This window comes from Telopea speciosissima, chromosome 5 (genome assembly GCF_018873765.1).
Source record: "Telopea speciosissima isolate NSW1024214 ecotype Mountain lineage chromosome 5, Tspe_v1, whole genome shotgun sequence".
NCBI classification, from domain to species: domain Eukaryota; kingdom Viridiplantae; phylum Streptophyta; class Magnoliopsida; order Proteales; family Proteaceae; genus Telopea; species Telopea speciosissima.
This window is the reverse complement of record NC_057920.1, coordinates 69,299,368-69,319,684: the sequence shown is the minus strand read 5'-3', so window position 1 is coordinate 69,319,684 and position 20,317 is coordinate 69,299,368. Positions and strand designations below refer to the sequence as shown.

At 37.8% G+C, this 20,317-nt stretch overlaps 2 protein-coding genes, 1 long non-coding RNA gene and 1 pseudogene across 3 annotated transcripts; 1 reads left to right on the top strand and 3 right to left on the bottom strand.

Moving 5' to 3' along the window:
* Positions 1 to 119: 119 nt before the first annotated feature.
* LOC122660791 (protein DMP3-like) lies at positions 120 to 1,091 on the bottom strand. The gene is made up of 2 exons (XM_043856023.1): positions 217 to 1,091; positions 120 to 182 (listed from the first exon to the last, which is right to left on the bottom strand). The coding sequence occupies exon 1, from the start codon at positions 922 to 924 to the stop codon at positions 250 to 252; it is 675 nt and encodes a 224-aa protein (XP_043711958.1). The 5' UTR covers positions 925 to 1,091; the 3' UTR covers positions 120 to 182; positions 217 to 249.
* Positions 1,092 to 1,216: 125 nt separating this feature from the next.
* LOC122660794 lies at positions 1,217 to 20,240 on the bottom strand. Its single transcript, XR_006332789.1, has 4 exons — positions 20,104 to 20,240; positions 14,157 to 14,166; positions 1,323 to 1,328; positions 1,217 to 1,228 (listed from the first exon to the last, which is right to left on the bottom strand). It is a non-coding gene; the product is annotated as an uncharacterized LOC122660794 (long non-coding RNA).
* Positions 3,469 to 4,166, bottom strand: LOC122660790 (protein DMP4-like). The gene has a single exon (XM_043856022.1). The coding sequence runs from the start codon at positions 4,159 to 4,161 to the stop codon at positions 3,475 to 3,477; it is 687 nt and encodes a 228-aa protein (XP_043711957.1). The 5' UTR covers positions 4,162 to 4,166; the 3' UTR covers positions 3,469 to 3,474.
* LOC122660787 lies at positions 11,476 to 19,341 on the top strand (annotated as a pseudogene).
* Positions 20,241 to 20,317: the final 77 nt, after the last annotated feature.

Below are 20,317 nucleotides of genomic sequence, written 5' to 3'. Positions count from 1 at the left end.
ATCCAATCTTGAGCTTCTAAGTGTTCAATATTCTTTCCTGTAATGATATCATACACTAATGTCTTGATTGATTGAATTTCTTCTTTGTGGTGTTAGTTCAATGAAGGGAATGTACTCTAATTCTGTTGACTGTCTGTATTATTTAGCAAGAAAAACAAAAATACAAATAAGAAACAAGAAATACACTTTTTTTTTCTTTTAAATGCTACAAGAAATCCTATCTTGATCCATGCAGGGATAAGCTTTCAATCACTTCCCAGGAGTAACAGAGAACCCTATACCATGTCGGGTGGTGGGGAAAACCATGAACAGCATGCTGCAGATGAACCCTAATCCAACAGGGACAATGTCCAGAACTTCTTGCGTCTCGTGTTCCGGGTGGGGGTAGAAGCAACTCACCACATTCCTATCTCGTAAGGCGACAGAACAGAATACCAAGACTGTTAAGGTCCCATGGACAAAGTCTAGGGGCTTGAGCTTATACTTGCTGAGATCAGGAAGACTTGAACCTGTGGTTCCTGAGTAGTCGAAGAGCCACATGCCCTTTGGGGTGGCGATGCCGTGATAAACTTGCCCATCTAACTTGAAGCTGTCTGTAAAGCATATAAGGAAGCAAGACACAGAGAGTACCATTAACAGCAGCAATGTCAAAGAGCGTGTCACAGAGTCGCAGCTGCCGTTGTTGGTGAAGACTGGGACAAGGAGTTGAAAGGCCATCAGAGTGCCTGTGGGGAGGAGGTTTGCCAAGTTTGCAGCGCTCGCTAGAGTTGCAGAGATGGCTCGTTGCGATGAAGAGGATGACTCTGAGGAAGCACTTGGAATCAGAGGTTCCTTTTCATCATCTGTTGAGCTGGTTGGATCTGTTGCTGGCGATCCAGCAGTGTCTTTTTTGCTTCTACTCCTGAGAGACATTTCTGTTTCCATTCTGAAGAGGGAAGTTGAGAAAGAGAGATTGTGATTGTCGGGAGTGAACTCTGATTTGAGGGAAGGTAAGAACTCAGAACGCAAGAGATGTATTGTAGATTGTTGTGCAGATAGGTAAATAAAGATTGGAGCTTATAGATATGATAATTGAGATGAAGGTGGATCTGAAATCTTAATTGCTAATTAAATAAGAGATGTGAGATGTAAATTTATCTTGGGTTTTCTAATGCGTCAAGTTATTGAATAGTGGATATCAATAGAATATGGGGACGAGACTGGTTCAGACTTCAGAGAGAATGGAAAACTTAATACTTAGAAAAAGAAATACAAAGGAACCTTCCTAAAGGTAGACTTTTATTTTATTTTTTTGGTTGAACCTTCTTCTAAAACGTGTTCACCACCAACTACCAAGTACCAAGTGTCATGCCGTAACAGACCGAGTCTGATTGGTTTTCGTGAAACAGGAATCGTGAAATAGAAATCTCCTTGACAAAATAAGGTGAGAAAATAATAGAATCCAAACCCGGTCTGATTGGTTTTCGTGAAACAAGAATCTCCACAAAATAAGGTGAGAAAATAATAGAAATCCAAACCCATGTGAGCGTTTATTAAAAAAAATTGGGAGAGTTTCTGTCCGGGAGCGTGGCTAGGAATGTACATTGAAGCATCAATGGAGATGAGATTTCTGTGGATCATGGGGAGGGGAGGGGTTTGGGGCGGTCATTTTGCCTTATCATGTGTTTGGGTGCAAGAATCATGTTCATAGATAGAGCCTTTTTTTCCTTTAAAAAAACCAGGATTATCTGCCTGTGAATGTTTCATGTACGGTTTTTGTGGTGACCAATGCCCTTTTTGCTTTCATAAATAATCCTTTAAACATTTTTGGAGGTAATATGGAGGGGCATTTGTGGAAACATAGTATATGAAACGTTCATACACGGATAGGTGACCTAGAATCATCTAAATAAGTAAAAGGAAGTCTCCTCCAAATAAAGGCAGGGATGTTATTTCATTGGGGGAGGAAAGAGATAGACACATGGGAGCATTGTCATAGGCCACGCTTTCGGACAGATTTATTTTTCCCATAAAAAGGGGGGGGATTGCTACCAAGCTGCGTGGCCTCTGTAGTAACGTGGGGGCCAATAAGAGAGGATGTTTGGGCATCCAATAGGAATGAGATTTTTATTTTACTAGGTTGGGGTGGTCATTTTGTATTTTCTGTGTCTAAGTGCAGCATCCATACAGCCTAGTAGTCTTCATAGAAAAGAGAGAGAGAGAGAGGAGTCTGGATCCTTTCCAACGTGCCAGTGAGTGCAGCGTGCATTGAACAGTTGAAACTGTTTGACACATGCCCCTAAGACCGCTCAAACCGTCCGATGCGCACTGCACTCACAATCGAGAGACGAGTTTTTTAGAGAGAGAGAGAGAGAGAAGGGGGGACCATGGCCAAGGTATGGCCATTTCTCCGCCCCACCACGATGTGACAAGCACACATGCTAGGGTATGGTATCCGTTAGAATCCAAATGTAACCAATAGGCTATTACCGGAAAAAAAAAATGTAACCAATAGGCTGGAACCAAATGTCCAAATATTATGCACCAATCACGTTAATCAGAAATTCCTTGTAATCGGAGATAATTCTTTGTTTATTTTGTCTCGAGTATATCTTAACCGTCCAAATAGGATTTCTAAATAAGGAGCACCTTACCATTAGTGATGGGTTTTGCCACACATTTATTGCGTTAGGAGTCACATGAGTTGTTGAGTATTTGACTTATATTTATTGCATTGGAATTCTCTAAAGGTATCAAATGGAATCAAAACCAATTGGAATTGGAATCGATTGTTTACGATTGAACCAAACCGCACCGTATAAAATAACTTAATTTTGATTTCATAAGTTCTATTATCGGTTTTATTCAATTCAAAATCGGAAAATTGTCAATTAACCAAATAGAAACCGAGTAAAATACTGAGATTAAGAATGTTCTGATATGCTTAAGAATAGGGTTAAGCACATTAAAATATTATGACTCCTTAGTGAGCTATTTTTTTGAATTTCAGATTGATTGCCATACTCATGGAGGCACATAGGGTCTAGTAATCACTCTAAGATATCATTGCGAGTTTGCAACAATCATCTCGTAGTAAACTTTGTTAATGAATTGGTGATGTCCTCATTAGCGTTACCTTACGGTACTTTATAACCTTGAGTAATCACTTAAAACTATCATTACAACCAGATCCAACCTATGACGCTCCAATCTCTAGACCAGGTTTTTAAACCATGTTGTTGTTGACGAAATATGAACACAGACCCACCATCAACGATTCTCCGGTCAACAAGACCGTGTTTAGGCCTATTAAGGCTATAACACGACTTTAATCAAAACCCACGCCACCGTCTATCTTTTTTTATTTATTTATTTATTATTTAGTAATCATACAAACCATACGTTAATCCCAAAAAGTATATCTTCTTTTTAGAAACGTTATCAAACTCTTTACGTATAAGAAAAACAAAAAAAAAAAAACCAAAAAAATCTATCTTAGCTTCGAAAGTACAAAGCGTCCCTCCTAAGCAAGAAAGGATACCCAATACCCCTTCTTTTGGAAGGAAACACTACAAACAAAACACTTATAACAAATCCAACCACAAGAGGAACCGTGTTGGTCACCATCCTTGGCATTGAAGGATAATAACACAACACAACATCATAATTCGAACCTGCAAACGTTAAAAACGCAATCAACGAAAGAGATGCATGGAAGAGATCAGCCCACCTTAGCTTATAATCACTTGGCCTACATGGTCTTTTTCTACCTCCATAATTAAACGTCCAAATCCCATTAATTGTTGCAATCCCATAATATAATCTCCCTGAAGCTGTTCGAAAACTATCTGTAAATGTGAAGAAAACACATGAAGCTGCTGATATTCCAAGGAAGACAGCCATGAGCCAACGGTTAAAGTTATCACATTTGCCATCGTTGGTTAGGAGAGGAGCAAAGATGGTGAATGCGAGGATGGTTGCTGTGGGCAAGAGAACGTTGAGGCGAGCGGTGCCGCTTAGGATTGTATTGATGACATAGAGGAAAGAAGAAGTCTCATCGACACTATCATCGTCATCATCATCGTCGATTTCTGGGTTGGTGTAGTCATCGTAGTCATTGTTGTTGCCACCTTCGATTAGAACTTTGCGGGTTGCATCATTATCATCGAGTGCTAAGGGCATTGTCTGGCTAGCTAGGGATGTAACAAGGAAGAGGCGAGGACAATTATTTGGATGTTTTGCGGAGTACTATTAAAGAGGTGAAGGGTATCATGGTATGTATATGAGGTGTTTGTAGTTATGATTCTTTGATTAGGAGAGGAGGAGAAGCAATTCTATATGAGAAAGAAAGTTGAGGTACCACACATGTGTCTTTCCTCATTTGCTTTCGGTGTGGTGGAACCTTGAGTTTGCTTTCTTTTGTGTTTTTTTCTGAGGAGGTGTGGTTCCACTTGGATCAATGCCCAAAGGGTTTAGATTTGAATTTGATATATCATAGAGGATAAAGTTTTCTTACACCCATTTAGGGTCATAAATGTTTCGACCCTTTATTTACTGTAAGAAATTGATAATACTGTTCCATTGTTCTCCGTTACCCTCTACACACCCTCTGAAGCTCTCAATCAAAGGATACAGGTGAAGAAAAACTGTCTCCTATCATATTTGGAGAATAAAATGCTACCTGGCAACATCCCCTGCACCCTTTCACATGGGGCAGTTAATGACCATCCTGCCCATCCCCTTGGATGTCCATGCTGGTACAGGGGCCACGCAGCCTGGCAGCAAACCTCCTCCCATATAATTTTAGACAAAATGTTCATGGCATCCTCAGGGCTGTCAAAAAACTATGTAATGCAATTTCAGTTTTCCATTCCAAGTAAGAATAATGCAAAAGTTCATTGGGAGAAATGAGTAATTTAATCACTTAAATGAAAACTCACATTTAGATGAGGACAAAAATGGATTTTTCTCCTCTCAGGTTTTCTCATCTGTAAGTTCTTGTAAGTACCCCCTTAGAATGTCAACAACTGTCTTGCTCTAATCCGACGGTCAACATTGATTCTTAAACTTAACCATGGTTCAAACCCAACCCTCTTCTCTCTCATCCCCGCCCACCCCCCCCTCCAAAAAAGAAAAAAAAAGAAAAGTTGATTATTCATGAAGTAGTTCTCCATTGAAACAAACAGATCAGAAGCTTAGGGTAGTTTACATCAGACTAAGCTTATTCAACGAAGAAAAGTATACATAAGCCAAATGATCATTTTCCATGCAAATAACTGAAGAACTATAGGATCAAATAACTAGTATAGATGTATGAGAGGTGGGGAAGGGAGTTTCTGCAAGTAAAGCAAAGTAAAATAATCTCTATAAAATGGTCACCTCATACCAACTCCCCTTTGAAATTCTTCCACTTGAAACAAAAGTTTGTGTTAATTTCTTCGTATTAGCTGTGTTCTCCATAGTAGGTGGTTGTATCTACCTTTGCTATGTTAAGAAAGTCCTATTTTGCACCTATGAGAGATATACTGATCCTTGCCAACAGGTCTCTAGAGGACCAAGTCTGAATTCCCATCCTAACATATGCCACCATTCTATGACCACCTGCTTCATTGCCCAACCTACTTCTCCATAGCATTCACATGCCACTCTTAAAAATTCATACCTAACTCATTCACTTAGACTAAATTTATGGGCAATGAGTAAATATGAATACTCATCCTTGATTTATCCCGCATTTGTCTTCATCCAACTGCATCATATCTGGTTAGCATGTCGGGTCTGAAGAAACATGTAACTATATATGTCCAAATTCTAAAACCCTCTAAAACTTTAGTGATGGCTTAATGACCCTCTGTGTCGCTATTCTTAGATGCATTAGCCTCCCACTCCCACTCCCACTCCCACATTTTCTTGGCTGCCAGTCTTGTAGCAGGAACATTCCTGCTACAAGAGTAGCAGCAAAATTTGCAAGATAAAATAAAATAAAAGAGAAATAATAGGAGAGAAAGAGAGGGAGAGATAAATTTGGGACTTTACAGACGAAGCCGCGGGACGTCCTGACACAATTGGGAGGCTGCCAATCCTCTTCTTAAGATAATTCTTAAGAGATAATTTAGAGGATAATAATCTGTTAATATTTTCATTCATAATCGCTATTAAATAGGGCTAAATAGTCGTTACATAACTTACAATTCATGGCTCCTTCCACATCTAAATAACTAACCCACTAACACCGATAGTTATCCTAACTAACTCACGCATAATACAAACATAATAATTAATAAATATAAAATAATAATTAATATATATAAATAACCGTATAATTAGTTACGTAACATAGGGGCCGGTGGATCTCACATGTAGTAGGCTCGATAACAAGGGAAGAAAAGGAGAATCACTATAGCATCCCACTCTAGATCATTTGGATGGATGGGAATATGGGGAGAGAGAGAGAGAGAGAGAGAGAGAGAGAGAGAGAGAGAGATGACCGTTATAAGTTTCCATAGCTTTTCCACAAAATTCCACCGATTTTGGTTGGTTTTTGAAGGGGGGGATTGGAGTAGATTCAGTACAGTAAGTATTGATGGGGATGATCTTATTGTTATGCCAATGTGTTGTTTTACTCTTTCGCCCATCATACACAAGTAGAGGAGTCGAATTGAGGAAGTTATGGCTTGGACAAAACAGAGAGGTTACAAATTAGTTGAAACCTCGCGAGAATCAACAATATTTTCTCAAAAAATAAATTTTTTTTTTTTTAACATTAAAAACTTAGCTAAATGTAAGTAAATCATGCATTTACAACCACATAATTGATAGGATCTCTTGGAAGTGTAACAAAAATATAGGAAAAATTCGTATCACTATGCGTATACTTCACTACGCATAACGAAGCCAAGGAGGGCCTTGTACAAAAACTATACTTCACGATACCTGATGAAATGTTATGCTTCACCATGCATAATGAAGTCTAAGACGACCATATGAAACTATATACACTTTACAATGCTTATTGAAGTCTTATGCTTCATATTTTGCCACGTGGTAGTAATATTGAAGCTTTATTATGCATAGTGAATCTTAGAAAGACCCTAATAATATTGTTTCAATGCAAACACAAATAGAGCAAATCATTAACTTTATAGATAAATACCACAAAAAACGATTACTGTCTTTTTTATTTCTTTTCGTTGAAGTTTTTATAAAAGGTGCATCTTCTTGACACCAACCCAGTGGACTAAGAAATTGTAATTTTCTTTTTAGTGCCTATTAGGCTATTATCTTATTCTTAAAAGTATTTAATGCAGTATTTAATGTAGGGGTAGAAAATGATTATCAAAAGTTTAAAGTTATTTAATGCATTATTTATTATGAAATCATAGGATTTACCTTTGCGAGAAAGAAAAAAATTATCGTTTAAAAGGAAAAAAAAGAGTATGGTTTCGTATTTTTTCACAACAATATTTTCTCTTATAAAAATTAGAATGAGATAAATAAATAAAGAAGGGTTAGCAAGTCATCATCTTTGAAGGTAACTAAATATTTGGAGTTACCTCAAAACAGAATATAGGTTATACGGAAAGAAAGGTGGCTATTGATTCACATTCTTTGGCTGGTTTGTTAGATGGAAATCATGCAATTATAATGGATATAAATATAAATAAAACTCTGGAAAACAAAGAAGAAATTAAGAAGATCACTTGTTGAATTCAAATGTTCATTGCATAATTTGCATTGATCATTGTCTAGTTGATGAAAAACTACGTAGATGATGATGATGATGATGATGAGGATTTTCTCGAATAACATCTTTTTCTTTGTCTTCTTCTTTTTATTGTTTGGGCCTATCATTATTGCTCAAGCAACAGTTCATATGCGCATTAGAAATAGGGTATTAAGCGATGAGAAAAGCATATCCATACATTGTCAATCTAGAGATGATGATATTGGCAAGCATTCTTTGCAATATGGTGAAGAAATTCAGTGGGAGTTCGGCGTTAATATGTTCGGGACAACTCTTTTCTATTGCGAAGTGGAGTGGGACCAAAGGACGCGCTATCACTTCGACGCTTACTCACATTACAGGGATTCAAGCAGGTGCATCTCAGAATGCAGGTGGTTGATAACTGAAGAAGGTCCGGTCGTTTATAATGAGAAAACCAAACTTTGGGAGAACATGCCATTTCGTTTTGATTGAGAGAGAGAGAGAGAGAGAGAGGGTTTTTCCTTTTTTCTTTTCTATTTACATGTCGTCCCATAAATTATAACATATTTTCAGAAATCCTTCTCTAGTTTTGGTAGAATCAAAGGTTATGGGTGCTGTAACAGTGTCGCAGACTCTTTGACAAGAAAGGCCCTGCTGGTTAGATGTACAACAGTTTGGCCAAATTTCGATCCATGGATCTTGGGGTTATGTTCAACTCTTTCCATGTGTAATACATCTTAACTTAATAAAGTTTGCATCTTTGTACCCAAAAAAAATAAAGGTTATGGGTGTTGTAATCTCAGCCGAAGAGCAGTAAAGCTTAGGTATAGGAGAGGACCTGTACCCCCACTTTTCATGCCTCGACTGAGAAGTATTAAGCTGTGTTTGGTATGTATTCTTGGAAGAGCTAGACTCTGCGTCTATAACATTTGAAATCCGTTTCTTTTCTATTTGTTGTGCACTATATCCAAAATCTATTTCGAAAATACATAACACAATCTAAGGCTGTGTTTGGTACGCATTCTGCAGCTAGAATGTATTCTTAAATATAAAAATCGTTGGGTTTTTTTTTTTTTTTTTTTGCATTCTCATTCTCAAAAACAAGAATACGTTCAAGAACGAGGCCAATTCTGAAATGCGATTTTTAAGCATTCTGGGTTCTCATGCTTTCTGCAACTTGTTGCCCCCGTCCCACTAAATTTAAGCATCTCAGATTTTTCCTCAACTTCTTCAGTCATATCTTAGGCATTGTCCTCCTCCTCCCACACCAAGATGGAGCGGTCAATGGTGCTAGAGAAGAGTACTGATCCATCACTGCTCAGTGCAAATGCATTCAGACTAGACCAGATTGTTGGCATTCGTATTGGGTTGGCGCCTACTCTCCTACTAATCAAAGGCTTTCATCTCGAGCATTTGACAAAATCAACGGTTGAAAGCAAAGGATTTCAAAGCTAGGTTGCTTGTGGCAATCATGTCAACTTGGGATCAGGAGCGTGGACCAGTTAGCCAGTGCTGTCAACATCGCTTTCAGTCTGTGCCTCTCATGTCTGACTCCTCTCCCCCAATGTCCTGATCCTTCTCTCCGCAGAAGCCTGCACTTTACCGGAACATGTATCCAAACAATGTTCTCATTCTTCGAAAAGAATGCATTCTGTATTTTGAGAATGGGAATGTACATTCTTAGAGTTAGAATTCATACCAAACATAGCCTTAGTGTGAAAGAATGGGTGAAAAGGGTGAGAAGGTATCAAAACAAAGCGAATTTTGGTTCAGGCTACACAAGATGGATGAACAGGTCAAACAGACCCTCAGACCGACAGAACAAGTTTGGGTTGTGCAAGGGGATTTTGACTAGTTTTTAACAAAATTGATTTTAACCATTTTTCAAGTATTCCCAAATTAAAGCAATCTCACGTCCTATGCCGATTACCCAAAAATGTTTAAGTTAAGGTGCACCAATTTAGGTCTAAATGCACCCTTACGACAAAGGCGAAGTCACCCAACTAACATTAAACCATTAAGTCACGTTTAGGTACTGTAGAGAGACTTATGTCTTAAAGATTTAGGGTCTATATGAAAACCACATTACATGCATGATTAGGATTACAAGATATACAAATAAATCCTAAGATATAGAGAGTCATCCATTGATGAAGTCTTCTTAAAGAGTATCCACTTGAAAATCTTGACCCATTGTTGCTCGGATGATCTTATTCAACTTGGACTAACTGATGGAAGCTTTCACCTTCATCATGCCACAAGGGTGGACTTACACATGGCTCGTGATATCTTAAATGTCACTTGTTGCCATATATGGGAAGGCCAAGCTCATGAGAGAGAGATTTGGTCAACCAAGAACCATTGCACCTTAAGAAACTTAAGCGAGGAGCTAGTTAGATATACCAATAAGAATAAGTCTTTTTCACCTTTGAACGTAAGTGAGGAATCATCAAAAACAATCACAGACATGCATGCAATGTCTCAATATATGTTGGAGCCTATAAGTGTGACCTGAAAAGTAATGTTGGAGGCAAAACTTTGTACATCACCAGGATTTTTTTTCTCTTTCTTTTAAGGCAGAACAATAGAAGCATTGAGGGTTGTTTTCTGTCCTTTGAATTTAGTGTTTTCATTTCTTTTGTTGTAAAGTTCAAAAAGTAAAAGAAGATAGGTATTTTCTTAAGTTAAACCATCCATATTTTTGTAGCTTATGGCTCAAGTTGAGCCATTTATCTAAACCAAGGCACATGAATCAATTGAAACAAATCAAAATTGAAATTACCCTTTTTTTTTTTCTCCCTTTTAATTAAAGGTCAACAGAAAATATAATAAAAAAAAAGAGAAAAAGAACTCTGTCCGGGAGTGTGGCCTGCACCAGCACTGCCATGAGTCTATCTCTCTCTTCCCCATATGAAAAGACAGCTCTGCCCCCTTTGTTTTAAGGAAGAGAGAGAAAGACACATGGGTGGTGCCACACTCCCGGACAGAAAACTGCTTCCCTTAAAAAAATATGATTAGAGGATTAATGTTTATGTATACCTAGACAAGATATAATTATAAAAAAAGGAAAGGATTAGTGCATGGGAGGAGGGATTAAATTACTGTGCAGTGCTTTTACCAAAAAAAAATTACTGTGCAGTGCAGGCATCTTGCGGTGCATTGCAGTGCAGGCCTAAGAGCTCGACACATGGAAGAAGCTTCATCCAACGGTGCGAGCTCAATGCAAAGCATTTTTTTTTTTCCTTCTCGAGCTCAACACCATTGGATGCGGCAACTTCCACATGTCCAGCTCTCAGGCCCGCATTGTAGTGCCCACAAGATTTGGGCTACAGAGGATTTTTTTCCCAGAAAGAGAGGGGGCATCTACATTGCGTAAATAAGGGGTGGTGTTTTTAGTCATTTCGACAGATTTCTTGTTCCCATCCGATGGCCTTGTGCATATCCATGCACGAAACCTTTCATCTTAATATAGCCGACCCCATTTAATTGTAATAAAATCCCACATTACCCACCTTATCCCAAAATTTCAAATTACTCAAAAGAGGGAAAAAAAAATTGTAATAAAATCTTTTGTTTGGACTCTGAACTGAGGTAATGAGGTTTGTATTTGGAATTCCCTCAAATGTCAAATTAAAACAAAATCATTTTCTTCCTTTTTATTTTTGCTGATAAAAGAATAAAAGATAAAGGGTATGAGGAAATTGTGTTTCCACTTGCTGCAAACACCGAAACGATTTGGAATCTCTCGTATTTACTGAGTTCCCAGTCCCGACCTGTAAGTTCGTTCCTGTACTTCATCCATGGTGTTCGCCTCTGCGAATTCGAACCACTGTTGCCTGATTAGAGGATCCTCTGGCTTAACAAACTCTTGCGTTTCTTTGTCTTTCGGCAGAACTTATACTTGTGCCCGCAGAATACAAGGTTTGTTACTTTATTCTCAAAATGGTGTTTGATTTTGGTTGACTTATTCTTGTGCCCGCAGAATACAAGGTTTGTTACTTTATTCTCAAAATGGTGTTTGATTTTGGTTGAAATGTACAACATAGCGAAATTTAACCTTGATTTAGCTTCATGTAAGTCATACTTGGATGTTGTAACCACTAAAAGATTAGACTTCTCAGCAGCTCAAAATTCGAAATTCATTAGCTCCAATTGTACTTTTGTAACCTCTAAAAGATTGGATTTTTCATTCTTGTCTTTCTACATAACAACACTTTTGGGGTGTCTGCAGCTCCAAAATAGAACTTCTTGGACTGAAATTTTGTGCCTTTTCTGGGTATAGTTGATTCGGGGTCCTTGTGTTTGTCTCTCTGAGTCTGTGGGTATATTGAAAATAAATTGTACATTTTAGACAGAGTACTATCTTCACTAAAGAAGTTCTTCATAACTTAAACACGGTTAGTTCCTTGGTGTTGCATGTTCATAATTTTTGTAGTCTTTGATCTATGTTGTTGCATTTGTATGGACACTTTCTTTCTGAAGAAAAGTTCTAGTATGATTATTGTCGGAGGTCAAAGCAGACTCTTGCTACCTCAATGAGCACCTCTTGAACTCAAGATAACATAAATATCCAACTGGTCTTAACAATTCAAAGTTCAAACAGTTGGTTTACTGTGGAAGGACAATATTTAGTGTCTCGGTTTAACTCATTACTTAGATGATTAGAATTGCACGGTAAATGCCTTGAGACTAAGGCCATTCCATAGTTGGTAAACAGTTAAAGAGCACACCCTATTGGCTTTTGTGAGGGTGCTATGCCATATGACCTATTCTGTGTTCTGCTCAATGGTTTTGACTTCTGACATATTAGCACTTTCAGTGTCTTGAAACTGATCCGCACGGTGGACTGAAATGCCAGGCCTTAATTTGCTTTGTGAATCGCTCAGGCTGCAGCAATCCTTTCTTACAGCAGTCATTAGTGATACCAGTGCAGTACTGGATGGTTGTACCAGGGACCGGCTGTCAGTCTCTGATCCATCTGATCATGCAGACATTCATGAAAACCGTACAGAATTATCTGGTGAAAGTTGCGACAGAAAAGATGCTCCAGAGTGCATAGATGATAGCATAATGATCAGGGTTTGTGACAAGCTTATTGAGGTTTTCATGGTTGACGGACCCACTCCAACTGATTGGAAAAGGTTATTAGCTTTCAGCAAAGAATGGGGCAATATTTGGCCCTGTCTCTACAGGCATTGTCAGAAGCGAGCAGATAATGAAAGTAATCTTGCCATGAAGCACAAGCTACTTCGGCTTAAAAGAAAACTGAAAGAGGTAATTTTCATACCCATTTTTTGAAGCTTGTTTAATTGCAGAAGCTAATGTGTTGCGAGTTTGAGATTAATTTTTAGCTGCCTGACTTAGTGGTCTCACTGAGTGAATTTCTAACCTTTTTGTTCTTTTATTTATTTTTTCAGTAGTGTGGATTATCATGTAAAAACAGGAGAACAGGAAATAGTTGGCCTCCCTCTCTGCGATGCATGTGGTACATAGAGGGGTGTACCAACCCTTAAATAAGTCCACTGAAGGGATTTTGTTGGTCAAAGATTCCTGTTTTAATGGTCTAAGGATGTTTTTCATTGATGTGCTCCTTCCTTTTTGGCTGGACCACTCAATAGTCATCTAGAAAATGTGATTGATCAATGGCTATTGTCATCGGGTTGGGCTGTCTTATTTACTTAGAAATCATGTTGTGGGGTACCAATCTGTTTTCCTGGCTCTACATGGAAAGGAGATTTGGGGGGGGGGGGGGTAGTGTTGTCCAATAATACCTACCCTCATGGATGTGTGCCGAAAAACAAGCTCTGTACAACTTGTTTCTCCATAATGTTTAGGTAGACTATACGCTTACTTGATTTTCACCTTCTGTAGTCCCCCCCCCCCCCCATCCCCCAACAATGTTTTTATCCACTGATTTTTTTGCTTGTGCTGGCCACCTTCAAAGTTTGATTGTCTGAAAGCAGGACAATGGGATGTAAATCATTTTATCGTATGGTTAAACCACACGTTACAAACCAGAAATCAAGATGTAAGAACATAGGGTTCTAGAATAAAATTTTGAAAATGGTTGTGGAGAGCCTTGGTGCCTGTACAGAGCTCCTATACAATAAAATAACTAACTCTCAGAACACCTCTTATGATATTTAAAAGAATCAAGACAGTGAAGAAGCCTTAATACCTGTGTTTATTGCCCCTCTTTCATTTGGGGTGGTCCTTTCCTGTTTTTGTTGATTATTTCACCAACACTAGATGGAAAAGTAAAAAATACCTTATATTTGCCATTACATAATCTTACGAGTTATGACACATGACAGGACGTATATATGGTGAACAAGGATTCCTTTTCACAATTTGTTCCCATAGGAAAATGACTGTGACAAGAATCTCTCTCTCACCCCCTAAGAAATTCAGAGATAGACAGAAGATGGAGTTACATAGTTTTCTTTTTAATCCATACGGGGGAAGACTCCACTTACCCAATGCTGAACCTTGGTCCGGCCATCCTTCTGTATACGAAGACTGTTGCACCATGCAGCTCTATGTTTTTTTGTTAACTCATGAGCACTCACCACTTCCATCCAGGTCATTTTCATTCTTAATTTCATCCTTTTAATGCTTCAAATTGCACCATATTACTCATCACGTGCATTCACTGGTGTTCGTTGTGCATGGCTGAACCATTTTGGCCCTTATACGATATACAAGTCAACAAAGAAACTGTTATGATCTATATTCCCTATGAACTTTTCCATTGATGAATTAAGTAGCTTTAGTGTCACTCTTCCTGACATAAGTTAAACTTATTTTCTGATATCATAGTTTTACTCTTGATCAGTCTTCCAAAGTTTTGCAGCGTGCATATGAGTGTGTTTACATGGTTTTTGATGCAATTCTAACTATAGTTGTCAAGGTGTCCAGGTGGTTTATTTGAGGTCTAGGTGACTGTCGCCTTAGTGCAAGCCACTGGTTTTATTGGTATCAAACCAGGTTTGTTACTTATTTATGCCAAATATCATTTAAGTAAATTCATTTATTTAAGATATTATTCAGAAATAAACAAATGCCCCTTATTTGAATCTAATAAAAATAATAAAAAAATCAAATTTCAAAAGGATAAAAAGTCAATCCCCCAGTTCAAGAAAAAAAACTGGATTTTCAGCGGTAGTTGAAATTTTCAACTTTCAAATGTTGGGTTGGGTTGTTTCTCAAATCAAAAAATTCTATAAATATTATAATACCAAAACATCACTAGAAACCAAAAGAGCTGTAAAATAATCATTTGTTTTGATGTCTAAAAATTTATTTCCATTAGGGACGATTTTAAACATCATTCACTCACAACAAATAAGGTTTCAGCGGAACATAACTCCTTCAAAATAAACCAGATTTAAGCGATCTTGGATTTGTTGGAAAGTTGGTTTTATATTCTACCTGATACAAAAAGTCTCATGTAAAAATAAAACCATTTGACCAGTCAAACTTATTATAGAACAAGAACATCTCTCTAAAGTCTAAACTGTGAGCAGTTTAATTACTTATAGATAAGATCATATTTTCCAAGAACAACATAAACCAAATGTGAGACTCGGTATATACCAGGACAATGATCAATTCCAAGAACTGTATAAACCACATGTATGTTTTGATTGTTTTAAACTTCAATGGCTTGCTTCTTCAATTCTGTCTTCTAGTTCTATGTTGATTTTTGATGGTTTGATGAGGTTTAATGTTGATTTGATGACTGGATGTGACTTAATGTTGATTTTTTATGACTTGATATGGCTTAATATTGATTTTTTATGATATAAGCTATATATTGTTGCATAACTCATTCAATATAAATCAGATTTCAGCTAAAAGAGCTAGGGGCAGGCCTAAAATGACCGTAGGAGAAGTGGTGAGGAAAGACATGCACAGTTTAGGTCTTGTTTCTAGTTTGACGTCGAATAGAGATGATTGGAGGGCAAGGATCCGCGTAGCCGACCCCAGTTAGTTTGTTTTAGACTAATTCCGTAGCTGTGGTTATTGTGTTCCCTTTCCTTTATTCTTATTAATAATTGTTTTTTTTTTTTTTTTGACCTAGTAAGGATCCATGTAGCCCACCCCATTCAGTTGGGATAAGGCTGAGTTGTTGTTGTTTATTTTTGCATACTAAATAATGTCAAAAAAGAGGGGAAATATAAAAAGACGCATGGACACCTTGTCGCCTAAGCCCTTAGGCACCCCTCCACCGCCTTGGGTCGCCTTGACAACTATGCTACTAATTCTCTCCCATGCTCTTGTTGCTGATCGTGACATTGCATGTCCTCCATTCGTCCAGCTTGTTCTTTGATGTTAATAATCTTCTGGAATAATTTAATTAACCAAGAAAATGCACCAAATTTTATCATTTTTAGACCAAAACATTTTAATATATGATGGTTGATTGTTAAATTAGTATGATGGATGATTATTTCTTTAGTGTTAATTGATTCCTTAAAATGGTATTGTTTTAAACCAAAACAACTTAAATGGGATATTGATCAAACTGGATGGGTCATGAATCTGACCAACTCCATCCTTCCCATACATGTGAGGATCAAAAAGTAGTTCATATAATATCTCTTGTACCTTAAGCTTGCTTAGTTATTAGTAATGGCATATGTTTAACCTATTGGGTACCCGTTGTTTATTATTACTTAATAAGGTATCAAGTACTATGTCCTGACCCTGAAATCATTTCCTTTTACCTTTATTTGTCTCAAGTTCTCAACGCCTTAGCGTACATCAAAACATATGTCAGTAGATTATAATATGCTTTTAACTTCATGTTGGAGAATTAATTTGCTTCATTTGCCTGCATGTTTATTATATATTTTTTTGATTATTGTTGATGTAGTTTTCATGAGTGTTATTATGGTTTATAAGTTCTTGTGCAGGTCAAAGACATATTGTACCACTTGTGCATGACTACTCAAGGCAATTTTCAGAGGCTTATGGTACAAGAGATTAGGATACTTAAGAATCTTCTCACAATGAAGGATACCGAGGAACAGCTATGCATCTTAAAAGATGCACAATCTCATTCTTACTCATGCAAAGATCCAATATTTTCAACCCAATCATGGAATTCTCTCTGCTCTTCCAATCCTAGAGAAAACGCAGATGTTGATTTATTTGATTCTCTGTTGATTGAACCTGCTGTGCTTGGTTATTGGCTTCAGTTATGCCATACTGTGAAAGAAGTTAGAATAGTACATGCAATTCTCGTTAAATATGTAAAGAGTTCTGTGACATTTGTAGATAATAATTTGATAACAGCTTATGCAAGATTTGGGAAGTTATTGGAGGCTCGTAAGGTGTTTGACAGAATGCTGGAGAGAAATGTTGTTTCATGGACTGCTATTCTTAGTGTATATTTGAGAAATGGGTTGGATGATGAAGCTCTATTCTTATTTAATGAGTTGATTAAAAACGGAGTTAAAGCTAACGGTAAGACGTATGTTTGTATATTGAATTTATGCCGTCGGAGATTAGATTTTGAGCTTGGGACACAAATTCATGCTTGCATTTTAAAAGGGAACTGGAACAACTTGATTGTAGACAGTGCCATCGTTTCCTACTATGCACAATGTGGTGATTTGTCAGGTGCTTTTCGAGCGTTTGATCGGATGCTAGAACGGGATGTAGTTTGTTGAACGGCTATGATCACTGCTTGTGCACAACAAGGATGTGTGGCGGAGGCCTTTCATTTGTTCTCAAAGATGCAAGATGATGGTCTTACCTCAAATGAGTTTACGGTATGTGGTGTTCTAAAGGCTTGTGGGGAGGAGAAGGCATTAAAATTTGGTAAACAATTGCATGGAACTATAGTAAAGAAGATGTTTAAGGATGATGTTTATATAGGTACTTCACTAGTGGTTATGTATGCAAAATGTGGGGAAGTTCTAGATTCCAGAAGCGTGTTTGATAGAATGAGAAAGAGAAATACAGTCACTTGGACTTCAATGATTTCCGGCTATGCACTTAATGGGTATGGCAAGGAAGCCATAAGCCTATTCCGCTTGATGAAACGGCGTCATATAATTGCGAACAACTTGACTGTTGTCAGCATTATCAGAGCATGTGGCTCAATTAGTTCCTTAACCACTGGAAAAGAAGTTCATGCACAGGTCTTGAGGAATTCCATCCATACAAATATCTATATAGGGAGCACCCTTGTATGGTTTTACTGCAGATATGGGGAGTACTTTTATGCTTCGAAAGTTCTTCAATCCATGACTGTAAGAGATGTTGTCTCATGGACTGCAATCATCTCTGGATGTGCTCGTCTTGGACATGGCTTAGAGGCTCTGGAGTTCTTGAAAAATATGTTATGGGAAGGTGTGGAGCCGAACCCTTTTACCTATTCATCAGCTTTGAAAGCATGTTCCAGACTAGAAGCTATTCTGCATGGGAAATGGATTCATTCCTCTGTGAACAAGACCCATGCTTTGTCCAATGTTTTTGTGGGTAGTGCTCTAATTGACATGTATTCGAAATGCAGGTCTATTTCAGAGGCTACCAAAGTTTTTAATAACATGCCTGATCGAAATTTGGTTTCCTGGAAGGCAATGATTCTCGGGTACGTAAGGAATGGTCTCAGTGTGGAAGCTTTAAAGCTTATGTATCAGATGCAAGCAGAAGGCCTTTTGGTGGATGATTATGTCATAGCAATAGTTCTTAGTGCATGTGGAGATGTTGATTGGAATAGAGAAGCCCTATCTCAGTGTTGCTTGCAGTCAAATTGATTTTAGTCCTAATTTGAAGATAAGTGTAGTTCTAACACTGTAAATGAAATGAGAGCAGCTAACTATGCTGAAGTTATTTTGATGGACAAGGAAATTGACATAGAAGAACAATAAGCAACAGTGAAACATCTCGGTAGACTACTAATAGTGAATATTTATCAGACCCTTATACTGAGTATAAGTGTGATACACTTGGAAGTGGTTTTGAAGACAGCATAGCAGGTTGGTTCAGACAGTTTCCTTCTCATTTCTTATACCTTATGGTATCAACTGGCAATGTGCACAAGGATTGTATGTGGGCTGCCAATATTTTTGTTTTTACAAATTATTTATACCGAAGCATCACATTGTAGGTGTTCAGGGTGGTCAATATCGAAGTGTGAAATTCAAAAGCGACCGCTCCTCAAGGGAACAAAAATCTTTAGAAGGTTCCCTTCCATTTAGTTGTTTGATGCCTGGTAATGTAACCAAGAGAATGGCTGTCTTAGCAACCTGAATAACCTAAAAGGTGTTGTTTGGGTTAGGTGTAGCTGATGGTTGGAGGTGATTTCATGCACTTCATGGGAGAATCTAATTTGCATTCCATTGCCGCTGAAATGCACAGATCTTTGGTCAAAGAGAGGGTGGCATGAACAGGTATTGTACATTGGGGTACGTGGGTAGCTCCTAACTATTTATCTTTATTAATACAACTCTATTACAATCCATGATAGTTCCTTAAATGTATCTGACTGCCCCTGTTATAGGTTGCCAATGAAGGCTATTGCATGAAACAGAAACTAATTTGGAGTTTTCTGGATGTTTTGATTATTTTGTAGGCACTTCCTATTATCCTCAGTAATGTATTTATTCTGTTCACTATAGACCAAAATACCGACTTGTAAGTTCTTTTTTTTTTCTTTTTGGTTTTTTTTTTGGGGGGGGGGGGGCGAGGGAGAGGAAATTCTGTTGTACCATATCGATGAATTTCTTCCACCCGCCCCCCATCTTATCTTATTTTAGTACTTGAAATTGATGCAGGTTTCGAGTACTGGACAGAAAATGAGGTCAAACCATATACGTGTTGCCCAATGCATATGCAGGGTATCTTTTCTTATTGTTATTTTTTTACTTTTAAGACCTATTTAGGTTCTGTGGAAATAAGGGGTGGTGGTGTTTTCTTAGTCCCCTGCATGTGCACTAGGGTACCCACAATAGACCATCGACACAGTATATGGATGTATGTCATTAGATTTGATGCATTACCATTATTCTGTTTCCCTGTTTGTTATCATATCTGATATGGTATAATTTTCCCTCCCCCCCCCCCCAAACGGCTGTAGAAAACCAGAGGAGATATATGTATTCCTGGATTAGAACAGTATTGGATGCATTCCATTTAATCAGAGAAGGTACTCTTATCAGGGAAGCTAGAGAGCCGTTGACTCTGGGGATCATCCAGAGGAGGGAAGAGCTGAAGAAATTAGTTCAGAAGATCTTCATGTGAGACAGCCCATATTCTTCTCAACAGTTTGCTTCTGAATACTTTCATCTGAAACTCCCCAAACTAGAAAGCGCAACACCCAGAGGGCATATTAATATCTTGGTCTTTAAATATCAATAGAACTTAGAGCCTCTAGCTACAGTGTAAGTGAGTAAATTTAGTGAAACCCTAATTATGAGGCCGGAAACTTGAAGCTGATGGATATTGTTACATTTTAGGTCAATTTTAATGTGAGGACCTTACTGGAGTTTGTGTTGTATGCCTGTTAGGCCTGTCTTCTAGTTTAGGTGAAGCATTGACTGTAAATTACCTCATTCATTTTTCTTTTGAAATTTGAAGGCGTTTGTTTTGTAACTATCAATAGACAACAGATCTGGGCTC